This window comes from Rhinolophus sinicus, chromosome 13 (genome assembly GCF_057876585.1).
Source record: "Rhinolophus sinicus isolate RSI-liver-muscle chromosome 13, RSI-T2T, whole genome shotgun sequence".
Taxonomy (NCBI): domain Eukaryota; kingdom Metazoa; phylum Chordata; class Mammalia; order Chiroptera; family Rhinolophidae; genus Rhinolophus; species Rhinolophus sinicus.
The window spans coordinates 38,910,854-38,923,305 of record NC_142513.1 but is presented as its reverse complement, the minus strand read 5'-3'; the positions used below and the strand labels follow the sequence as shown (position 1 = coordinate 38,923,305).

The 12,452-nt window shown below is 38.6% G+C and overlaps 1 protein-coding gene across 2 annotated transcripts in view; it reads right to left on the bottom strand.

Moving 5' to 3' along the window:
* Window positions 1–10,359: 10,359 nt before the first annotated feature.
* ZNF133 (zinc finger protein 133) overlaps window positions 10,360–12,452 on the bottom strand; it is a 43,107-nt gene continuing 41,014 nt past the window's right edge. For both annotated transcript variants that reach the window (XM_074317234.2, XM_019710725.3), the window contains one exon: window positions 10,360–12,288. In XM_074317234.2, coding sequence (XP_074173335.1) covers window positions 10,691–12,288 — 1,598 coding nt within the window. In that variant the 3' untranslated portion in view covers window positions 10,360–10,690. The remainder of the gene's footprint in view (window positions 12,289–12,452) is intronic.

Below are 12,452 nucleotides of genomic sequence, written 5' to 3'. Positions count from 1 at the left end.
ATATTTCGTATAAATGGAATATATTTCCCCCCCTTCATTCCATTAATATAGTGTTTTACATTTATAGTGTTTTATATTATAGTGTTGCCATGCAGCAGCCTACCTGTCTGTATTCTTGTACCTGCCCCTAAAGAAAGGCGAGCCTGTGAGATGGATGTTTTCAGGGATTTTGCTTTGCCTTTGTGCTTGTGCCTCATGTCTCCCTGTTTGGCCCCCAAAAGATGGCTGGTCAGCCAATGATGAGTAAGATTCCCCACGGGGGGACAACTCAAGCCAGGCGCAGTCAAGTGGGGACCAACAGGAGAACCCACGGGGTTCATAGAGGTGGGCACACCACCCCACCTTCCCCAGGCTAAAGAAAGCCTCTGCCTCTGTGGCTGCATTTCACCTTCCCAAAGCGTGCAAGGGAAGTGATACAGTGATGTGCTCTCCATCAATTCATATGCATATAGGTTTTGTCCCTTGGGGAAGTACAGACATCCAGAGACTTATGGTTCTGTTGCCTGCAGGCAAGGGTGATTGGCTTTAATCAGTTTCCTATTATGATGTGTGGGATTCTCAGATCTTGAGATTGACAAGCTTTATTTCCTTTACTTCCCCACCTAACTAATAAAAGCTAGTGCATAGGCCCTGATTCAGGGCATCCAGTCCTTGAGACTAGGGGTCCCTTGGCCCTGCTTATAATCTATTATTGACTACTGTCTTTTCTTAACCCTGCGCCACCCTCCTCGCTCCCCACAACCCTCGTAGTGCGGGACGCGACATACATTGATCTCCAGATGTTGAACCAGGAACCCATTCAGTTATGGTGTAACTTTTAAGATGCTGCTGGATTCAGTTGCTAGTATTTTTTTGAGGAATTTTACATCTATACCTATAAAGGATATTGGTCTGTAGTAGACTTTTCTTGTGACATCTTTGTTACACTTGCTATTAGGGTAATACTAGTATCATAGAATGAGTTAAAAAGTGTTCCCTCCTCTTCTAATATTTGGAAGAGTTTGAGAAGGATTGGCGTTAGTTCTTCTTTAAGTGTTTGGTAGAATTCATCAGTGAAGTCATCTGGTCCTGGGATTATCTTTTTAGAAAGATTACCAATTCAACCTCCTTACTCGTTATTGGTCTGTTCAGATTTTCTATTTATTCATGATTAAGTTTTTGTAATTTGTGTGTTTCTAGCAATTTGTCCATTTCATCTAGATTAATTTCTTGACATACAATTTTTTTAAAAAATTAAAGTTTATTGGGGTGACAACTGTTAGTAAAGTTACATAGATTTCAGGTGTATAATTCTGTATTACATCATCTATAAATCCTATTGTGTGTTCACCACCCAGAGTCAGTTCTCCTTCCATCACCATATATTTGATCCCCTTTACCCTCATCTACCACCCCCTCTCCCCTTACCCTCTGATAACCACTAAACTATTATCTGTGTCTATGAGTTTCTGTTTCTCATTTATTTGTCTTCTTCTTTTGTTGTTTTTGGTTTATATACGACACATCAGTGAAATCATATGGTTCTCTGCTTTTTCTGTCTGACATATTTCGCTTAGCATTATAATCCCAAGATCCATCCATGTTGTCACAAATGGTCCTATTTCATCTTTTCTTACCGCCAAATAGTATTCTATTGCGTATATATACCACAACTTCTTTATCCATTCATCTATCAAAGGACATTTTGGTTGTTTCCATGTCTTGGCCACCGTAAACAAAGCTGCAACGAACATTGGAGCACACGTGTCTTTATGGATAAATGTTTTCAGATTTTTTGGGTAGATACCCAGGAGAGGGATTGCTGGGTCGTACGGTAATTCTATTCGTAATTTTTTGAGGAATCTCCACACTGCCTTCCATAGCGGCTGCACCAGTCTGCATTCCCACCAACAGTGTATGAAGGTTCCTTTTTCTCCACAGCCTCTCCAACACTTGTTACTATTTGTCTTGCTGATGATAGCCATTCTAACTGAGGTGAGGTGCTAGCTCATTGTGGTTTTTATTTGCATTTCTCTGATGATTAGTGATGTTGAGCATTTTTTCATATGTCTATTTGCCATTTGTATGTCCTCTTTGGAGAAATGTCTCTTCAGGTCCTCTGCACATTTTTCAATTGGGTTGTTTGTTTTTTTGTTGTTGAGTTGTATGAGTTCTTTGTATATTTTGGATATTAGCCCCTTATCGGAGGCGCTGTTTGCAAAAATCTTCTCCCATTCAGTTGGTTGCCTCTTTATTTTGTCGATGGTTTCTTTTGCTGTGCAGAAGCTTTTAAGTTTGATATAGTCCCATTAATTTATTTCAACTTTTACTTCCCTTGCCTTTGGAGTCAAATTCATAAAACTCTCTTTGAACCGAAGGTCCATAAGTTTAGTACCTATGTTTTCTTCTATGCAGTTTATTGTTTCAGGTCTTATGCTTAAGTCTTTGATCCATTTTGAATTAATTTTGGTACATGGAGACAGATAGCAGTCCAGTTTCATTCTTTTGCACGTGGCTTTCCAATTCTGCCAGCACCATTTATTGAAGAGGCTGTCTTTTCTGCATTGTATGTTTTTTGCTTCTTTGTCAAAAATTATCTGTCCATATTTATGTGGGTTTATTTCTGGGTTCTCGACTCTATTCCATTGGTCCATGTATCTGTTTCTGTGCCAGTACCATGCTGTTTTGATTATTGTTGCCCTGTAGTATAAGCTGAAGTCAGGGAGTGTGATACCTCCAGCACTGTTCTTTTTTCTTAGGATTGCTTTGGCTTTTAGGGGTCTTTTGTGATTCCATACAAATCTGATGATTTTTTGTTCTAGTTCTTTAAAAAATGCCATTGGGAATTTGATGGGGATTGCAGAAATCTGTATATTGCTTTGGGTAATATGGTCATTTTAATTATGTTGATTCTTCCAATCCATCAATTTTGGTATTTATTTTCTATATAGCTCATATACTTTTATTCCCAATTCTTCCAATGCTGCCTTCTTTTGCATTTATTTTTAAAGTGTACCATTTTGATTCCTTCTCAAAATGTATGTTTTGTATATACATATTTATATATGTACAGGATGTATTTCTGTATGTTTTTTCTAGTTATTTTATTTTGTTACCCTGAAAATTATAATTATCGTCTTAAATTTATAACAAGCAATTATAGTTTGAATTAATACCAACTTAAATAATATAGAAAAATTCTGCTCCTATACAATTTCATCCCCCTTTATGTTGTTATTGACACCAATTACATCTTTATATATTGTGTGCTCATTAACACGGGTTTCTAATTATTGTTTATGCATATGTCTTTTAAATCACATGGGGGGAAAGAAGACTTACATGCCAAAAATACAATAATAATAATACAATACTGATAAAAATACAATAAAATTGATTTCATACTTAACAGCTGCCTTTCTGGCTTTATTTATTTACTTATTTACTTACATGGCTTCAAGATTCTGTCTAGTGTCCTTTCATTTCAGCCTCTAGAATTTCTTGTAGGCTAGGTCTACTGGTGACAAATTCCCTTAGTTTATCTGAAAAAAATCTTAATTTCTCCTTTAATCCTGTCAGATATAGAATTCTTGGTTGACCTTTTTTTTTTTCAGCACCTTAAATTTACTATCCTACCGTCTTCTGACATTACTATCTAATGAAAAATCAGCTGTTAATCTTATTGAGGATTTCTTGTATGTGACAAGTCTCTTTTCTTTTGCTGCTTTCCTTTTTCTTTTGACAGTTTGACTATTATGTGTCTTGGTGTGGATCTCTGCATTTATCTTACCTGGAGTTCATTGAGCTTCTTGACTGTGTAATTTCATGTATTTCACCACATTTGGGAGATTTGGGGTCATTATTTCTTCTAACATTTTCTCTGCCCTTCTCTCTTCTTCTGGAACTCCTATTTTGTATATGTTGGTATGTGTAATGGTGTCCCATTGTTCTCTAAGGCTCATTTTTATTCACTCTTTTTTTTCCCCTGCTTCTCGTATTTGATAATCTCATTTGAACTACCTTAAAGTTTACTGATTCTTTTTCTGCTGTGAATCCCTCTGATTTTTCATTTCAATTATTGTACTTTTCAGCTCTAGAATTTGTTAGTTTCCTTCTTGTAATTTCTATTTCTTCATTGATATTTTCTATTTGGTGACACTTTATTCTCCTGGTTTTATTTCTTTATTTAGATTTCCTTTAGCTCTCAGCATATTTTAATACAGTTGATTTAAAGTCTTGATCTAGTAAGTCCAATGTCTGGGGTGTCTTGGGGACAGTCTCTATTAATTTCTTTTTTCCCTGTGAATTGTTCATAATTTCTTTTTTCTTTGCATGCTTCATAACTTTTTGTTGAAAACTGAAAATTTTGATTACTACAGTGTGGCAACTCTAGAAATCAGATTCTGCCCTCTCCCAGGCCTTGTTGTTTCTGCTTGTTGTAAGTTGTTTCTTTAGTGACTTTTCTAAACCATTTTTGTAAAGCCTGTATTCTCTGTAGCCAAAGTCTCTGTTCTGTTAGCTTAATGGTCAGCTAATGACTTGACAGAGATCTCCTTAAACACCTAGAGCCAAAAATACAAAATACTTTCATTTTGTAGGTTGGTTATGTGAGGCACTCCAGTGTTTAGACACGCTGTCTAAAACGCTGCCTTAGCCTTTATTCCTCTGTGTAGCCTTAAAGTTGGCCAAAGGTGAAAGATTAGGGTCTTTTCAGGTCTTTTATGAGCTTATGTCCAGCCATAAGCATGTAGGTGGCCTTCTAGATTTCCTGGTGTATGTGTAGACCTTTTAAAGCCCCTATTCCCCCCTACCCCCAAGTATCCTAACCTCTTCCTTCTCAGACATTTTGGCTATTGTTTTCCCCTCTGTTATCTCTTGCCTCAGGTGGCTGAGATTAATACATTTACCTTTAAATGCTTTCAATAAATGCCACTTGAGAACCTGCTTCTGCCCTGGGGAAAGTCCAAGTTAAGTGAAACAAAGGCAAAACCTTGAGTTAATCCTTCAAGGAGTCACCAGATGAATCACACAACCACAATTTATTGGGGAAAAGATCCACATTGTTTCCTCTGGTACCAACAACCCTCACCCAAAATATGGATGAACTGCTGTCTTCATGGCTGCTGCTGAGCTGGGGATGGGAGATGTTAGGTAGATAAGCTATAATGCCACAGCACTCTCTTACCAAAGTCCAACAGCTTCATTCTTCATTTAGCATTCCCCTCCTTGTTTTAAGTTTAATATATTAAACTTAAGTTATATATACATACACACACACACACACACACACACACACACACACACACACACACATATATATATATATTAAACTTGTTATATATTAAACTTAAGTTATATATATATAAGTTTAATATATATATATGGATTCCAGAGCTCTGAAGAAAATTGATTCTCACAGTTTTTGCCAACTTATTCTTTGCTTTTGGGGAGGAGCAGAGTTTAGAATTCCCTATTTTACCATTTTCACTGACATCACTGTTGCATGGCTAAGTTTTATCCTGTTTACAGCAAGTAGAAGTGTCATTTTCTTAAAAACAGAAGTGAAAAAAAATGATAGGAAGTTCAGAACCAGAGACACTCTTGGATAGTTTTTGAGTATATAAATATTTTCATGAACTAGGTGTTCAATACTGCTGAATTAATGTGAGAAAACAATACCAGGCTCTAGAAAAATGAAAGAAACTCTAGTCTCAAGCCAAAGAAGAGATATTATGTGTTAATAACATATAAAGGACTCTCATTAAAATAAATGTTCAGTCTCACAGATATTCAGAGATATTAATTCCCTTAGTAAAGACATTTTGAGATACTGAGAACTATTTATATTGGGATATATGGTATAAATCTATTTGTACTTTTTTCCCCCACTGGTAGCTATCCTGATCTAAATAGTATTTAATTTACTGTGTCAGGACTTGAAAACTATCAAACAATAACAACAACAACAACAACAACAACAAGAAACTTAGAAATCTATGATTTATGAAAATATTGATGGAAAACATCGCATTTTCAGGCCATTTTAAAAGAATAATCTTCATAGAATTTATATCCAAAATAACCTAAAGTTTGAGGCAAATTTCAATGAATAATATTTCTGGTCCATTTTGAAGAAAAAAATGATGTAAGACTTACATCCAAAAAAGTCTATAATTTGAATATAGATTTAGAAAAACATATATTGGTGAATATGGGTTTGGTGAAAAATTATGGTGAGTAATTTGTGTCCAAAACCTTCCAAGATTTAGCAGATTTGGATATTTTGGTTTCACACTACTTCAAAAGAAAAATATGGCATATGACTACATCCAAAAATCATTATTATGTCCAAGGCAAATTTGGATGAAAAACCATCTTTCTGAACCGTTTTGAAAGAACGGTTGCATGGGACTTAAATCCAAAGAAACCCACTTTTTGGGAAAAAGCTGGCATAGAGCTTATGTCCACGAAACTGCATTTTGGAATGAACTTGGATGTAACAAGTATCATGTTTGGGGGCCACTTTAGAAGAAAATCTGGCACAGGACTTATGTCCAATAAATCTTACTATATTAGTATACTTTAACAAAAGGTAACCTTTTATTGACATTTGCAAAGAACAATTTGGCACAGGGCTTACCAAAAGCCCCACAATTTGAGGACATTTGGGTGAAATGTCACATTTTAGACCACTCTGGAAGAAAATTTGGCAAAGGAATTAGTCCAAAAACTAAAAAATTATTTGAGTCAATTTGAAAAATCACATTTCCAGGCCATTTGGGAAAAAAGTCTTGCTAGGACTAATGTCCAAAAGATGCCAAAATCTGAGTGAACTTGGATAAGAAATCACATTTTCGGCATATTTTAGAATAATCTGTTGTAGGACTTATTTTCAATAAGCCCCCAAATTTGAGCAGACTTGGTTGAAAATATCATATTGCTAGGGATTGTGGGGACACCTAGCTGGCATATGGCTTATTTCCTAGAACTCCACTATTTACATTAAATTGGATTTTTAAAACCATGTTTCTTGTCCATTTGGGGGTAGGAGAGTATTTGACAAAGGATTTGTGCTCCCCCAAATCGATGATTTGAATGAATTTTTATGAAAAAGTATACTTTTAGGTGATTTTGTGAAATAATGTAGCAGAGAATTTATAACCATAACACCCTAACAATTTGAGCAAATATAGATGAAAAAATTTTTGGGTCATCTTAGAAAAATCTGGCATAAGAATTATTTCCAAACCCCATAAGATTTAGTAAATTGGGGTAAAAAAATTGATTGTTCAAGACCAGTGTGGTATTATGGCCAGAAAATCTCCCTTGTGCCAATTTAGATGAAAATGTCTTTCTGGGCCAGTTTAGAAGAAAACTCAGATGTGTAAGTTTAAATGAAAAAATTAAACTGTTTGAGTGAATTTAGATGAAAAATTGCATATCCTGGGTTATTTTGGAATAAAATTCTGCTGTAGAGCTCATGATCAAGCAACTCCTCTACTTGATTGCTGAGGCATTAGTAAGTCTGAAATTGGCAAATGTAAGTCCTTCAACTTAGTTCTTCTAAAAATGCACTAGATCCTCTCATTTAAGTACATAGAGATGTTTCTCTCATCCTCTGACAACATAATACAGTTTTATTTGTGCATAATTGACTTATTTAATAAATTCCTCTATTAGTGAACATTTTTCTTAACTAAAATTTTAAGTTACTACTGCACTAAAGAACTTATATAAACTATTTTGCACATTAATATGTATAGCTATTAATTTCCTTAAGCAAGATTATGGACTCAAGGGGAATATAAATTTTTAATTTGGGTAGATATCACCAAGTTGTCCACCATAAGACTAGTACCAATTTATATTCCTAAGACTAATGTATAAGAGTACCTGTTTCCACAGTATACAATGGTATGTTTTTAAATTTTGTAATTTTTGCCAACCTGCAAATGATACATCTCTGCAAGGTTTTCATTTGTATCCTTACTGACATTAAAGATATTTTCAAATGAAAAAAATGACTTCCTATACTGTGATCTTTCTGAGTCTGATCAGTCTGTCTGAGTCTGAGTATTTTTTGTTGCATTGTTAGTTTTTAAAACTCCATGTCTAGAGATACCATGCAGATATCTCTGTAATATGAACTATAATATTTCACTCAGTTTGTCTTTTGTTTTGGCTAAAGGTGGGTTGCCTTGCAGCATTTATTTTTGTGTAGCCAAACCTGACCTATTTTCATTATGGCTTCAAGATTCTGAGTCATAGAAGTCAGTTCTATCTTATAAAGGAGTTACAATTATCTATTATTATATAACATACAACACTAAAATTTTGGGCTTAAGAAAAACCATTTTATTATCATTATCCCTCACAGTTCTGTTTACTGACTGGGCTCAGCTGAATGGTTCTCATTTAAGGTTGGAAGTCTTGACAGAATGGAGTTCCAAGATGACTCAATCACATAACTGGAGTTCATGTTCACTGTTGGCTAGCTCAGCTGGAGCTGTTGACCAGAGTGACTCATGAGGCCTCTCCATGTGGCTTGAGGTTTACACAGCATGGTAGAGGGGTTCAAAAAGTAGAATCTGTAAGGTTTCTTATGAACTAGCATCAGAAGTCCCATAATACTTCTTCTTCTACATTCTATTGATCAAGCAAGTCACTAAGGCCAGTCCAGACTTCTGGTGAGGGTAACTAGTGTCCATCTCATCATATACTCCTGTGTATGAGACTATATGAGAAGGAATTGATGATGTTCATCTTGGGGACTATCTCCACAGTTCACCCTCTGAACACCAAATTTCATGTCCATCCCATGTGAAATATACACTCATCCTTAAGACCCCCAGTCTTATCCCATTATGGCATTGGCTCAAAGTTCAGTATCTAAATCAGGGCAGGGTATATATGATGCTTTAACTGAAGACTTGTGAATAAAGAAGCATATCTAACATCCAGTGTTGATGCAGGGATAGGATAACCACAATAGCTACTTCTATTTGAAAAATGGAGAAATAGCATACACACACACAGCAGGCACTGGTTCATACAAATTCTGAAATTCAACTGGGCACATGCCATCAGCTCTTTGATTAGTGCCCAGTACTGCCTCTTGGGAGTAATTCTCTGTAGGTTTTGTGTCTACACTCTTGAGTTATTCTTCCTTTTCTATAAGAAATGATCCGTATTTGCAGCTTAGATTTCTCAGCCTGCCTCTCTGTCCAAAGAGGTTTTTCTTTGTCCTTTTCAGACTATGCTGTGTTTTTATTACAAATGTCATGGGTTGCCCAGGCCTCTTATTGAAGTTCACTCCATTAGAATGAAACCACATCTACAAAACTCTTCAAGTCAACCGCTCTCTGGTTTGGGTTGACTGTCAGGGTGCTGTAGGACGGTATCCTCAAAATTCATAGAAACCATTTTGTGTGATTGACAGGGTCTAGGAGCTACATACTTAAATCTTCTGACAACGTAAAAAAGGGTCTTACAGCTGCATCCCTGAGACGATATTTACCTTAAAGGCCACTTGTCTTGGGCAAACCCTTTGGACTGAAACAATGGAGGAGGTATGATTAAGAATCTTCAAATATCTTCAGCTTTGTAATTGGAAAACTATTAAGGGTGTGAGCCTAAGGGGCCTTAAACCAGTTAGTAGATGGCTGACATGGGGATTGGGCGTGGGATGGAGTACTGAGGAGCATGATTGTAAGTTCTAAACCCTGGTATTATAGGACTGATTTGGGAGTGTGGCTTTAAGAGCCTTTTCCCTGTTGTTGGAGGGCTGAGGAGAGAAGATGGTTAAAGGTCTTTATATTATTGGAGTGCTGATGAGGTGGTATAGCGAGGGGTGACCTGATATGAGTGTGGCTGGAGACCCAAGATTCTGAGACTAAAGAATTGCTTGGTCATAGCTCAAACACCAAGCCCTGAGACTTGAGTGTGGGGACTTGAGGGTGTTGAGGGCGCTCCATGATGGGAGAACCAGAGACTAAAGCCTGAGAAAAGCAAAAGAGGTGGTTAGTGGATGATTCAGCAAAGGCAATAAACACCTGAGAGGTAAGAAGAGATGCAAGCAAGAGAGCTGTCATAAAAGCCAAGGCAAGAGGGCAATTGCAGATGAAAGTGGACTCCAGAGGAAGACATGTTTTCTGGAAGAAACCTGGAAGATTCCCTCCCCTCACCTGAAATCCCTGAACACAGTTCCTAGATTCTCTAATACAAGGGACCACTTTCCAATCAATATACTAGTGACCCAGTTCTTATGTCTCCCAAGGAATTGAGTTCTTGTGGAACAGTGGATTTTGGAAGAGTTCAAGATATCTGTACCACTCCTTATTCCCTATCGTTATAGATGAGTGAATGAGGTACACAGCCAGGTTACAGATTTGTAAAGAAGCAAAGTTTATTAAAACAAAAGGCCACAAAACATGAAGATTTAGTGTGGGGAAAGTAAACTAAGCCAAATGTCCTCTGACCACTTATGGAATGCATTTTTCTACTCCATTTCATGAAAGTGTAAAAATGTTGATTTAGTCCTCACCACCATCTTTACTTTCAAAGACCACGTAAGGAGTCAGAATATTGCCCCAAACAGAGAAGAGGTTTGAGAGTCAGGTTGGAGTGGTGGATTGTGGTGGAGATGTTTCATCCTCCTGTGTCTGTTAAGGTGAGACTACCAGCTAAAGCCTTGCCCACAGGTCTTGCACACCTAAGGCTTCTCCCCCTGATGTGTCACCTGATGTAAGATGAGGTGTGACTTTTGGATAAAGCCTTGGCCACACTCTGTGCATACACAAGGCTTCTCTTTTGAATGTACCCATTTATGCGTAATTAAAGCGGACTTATTGCTAAAGCCTAGTCCACACTGCCTGCACATGTAAGGCTTCTCCCTCAAGTGTTTCCTTTTGTGCCTGATGAGACCTGCCTGGTGACTGAAGCCCCGCCCACACTCCCTGCACACATACGGCTTTTCCCCTGAGTGTGTCCTCTGGTGTGCAATGAGGTTTGACTTCTGGCTGAAGCCTCGCCCACACTCCTCACATACCATGGGCTTTTCCCCTGAGTGTGTCCTCTGGTGTCTGATGAGATTTGACTGCTGGCTGAAGCCTCGCCCACAATCCTTGCACATGATGGGCTTATCCCCTGAGTGTATGTTCTGGTGTCTGTTGAGGTGTGACTTCAGACTAAAGCCTCGTCCACACACCCCACACACATAAGGCTTCTCCCCAGTATGTGTCCGTCTGTGTGAGATGAGGGTTGAATTTTGGCTAAAGCTGTGGCCACACACTCCACATACATAAGGCTTCTCCTTTGAATGTGTCCTCTGGTGGTTGACGAGGGTTGTCCTCTGTCTAAAGCATCGCCCACACTCCTTGCAGGCATAAGGCTTCTCGCCTGAGTGCGTTCTCTGGTGTGAGATGAGGTTCGACCTATCACTGAAGCCTAGTCCACAATCACTGCACACAATGGTCTTCTCCTCTAAGTGTGTCCTCTGGTGTCTAACGACAGCTGACTTCTGGCTAAAGCCTTTCCCACATTCCCGGCACACATAGGGCTTCTCCCCCGAATGTGTCCTCTGGTGTATAATGAGGTTTGATTTCTGACTGAAGCCTCGCCCACATTCACTGCACATATAAGGCTTTTCGCCTGAGTGTGTCCTCTCGTGTATGATGAGTGTTGACTTCCGGTTAAATCCTCGTCCACACTCTCTGCACACAATAGGTTTCTCTCCCGAGTGTGCCTTCTGGTGCCTGGCAAGGCTTTTCTTTAGACTAAAGCCCTTCTCACACACCCCACACACATATGGCTTCTCCCCTGAGTGTATCCTCTGGTGACTAAGCAGGTTTGTCATTTTGCTGAAGCCCAGTCCACACTCTCCACAATTGACTGTTCCAAATCCTAAGACTTCTATGCTGTTCAGCAATTTGTCTGTTTCCTCAGGATTCCCCACCTGAGTGGGGCTGGCCTCTATTTCCACCCCTTTGATGCCATTCCTAGAGCTGACTGGCTGCCTTTGGGGTGGCGTGGAAAATGCTGCTAAAGTCCTTTTCTTTGTCTTTCCAAATGAAAGCTTGGCTCCTCTCTCATGACCTTCTGCTGTTTCCCTCCAGGAACTTGGATCAGAGGCTTGTTCCTGCTTCTTCTGGTCCCCTGGGCACAGATCCCCTGGCTGGACATGAGTTCCTGCACACAAGCATGGGAAGGTCCAGGGGGGATGATTACACAGCATGTGCTGCATGGGGAACTTAGGACTGGAGAAATCCGGAGGGCAAAAAGGACAGAAGTGGAGTTCTTGCTTTGGTTCTGCTGCAGAGAGAAGAGTCTGAGTCAGAACTGAGACTCGGTGGGGCAACCTGAGCCATTCCCCCAAGTCTGATGGCAAGACTCGATTCCCTGTTCTTCAAAATGCTTAAAACTTAAGTGCGACCCAGTCAAGACTTCCTTTACATGATCTACTTTTCCAGCCTATC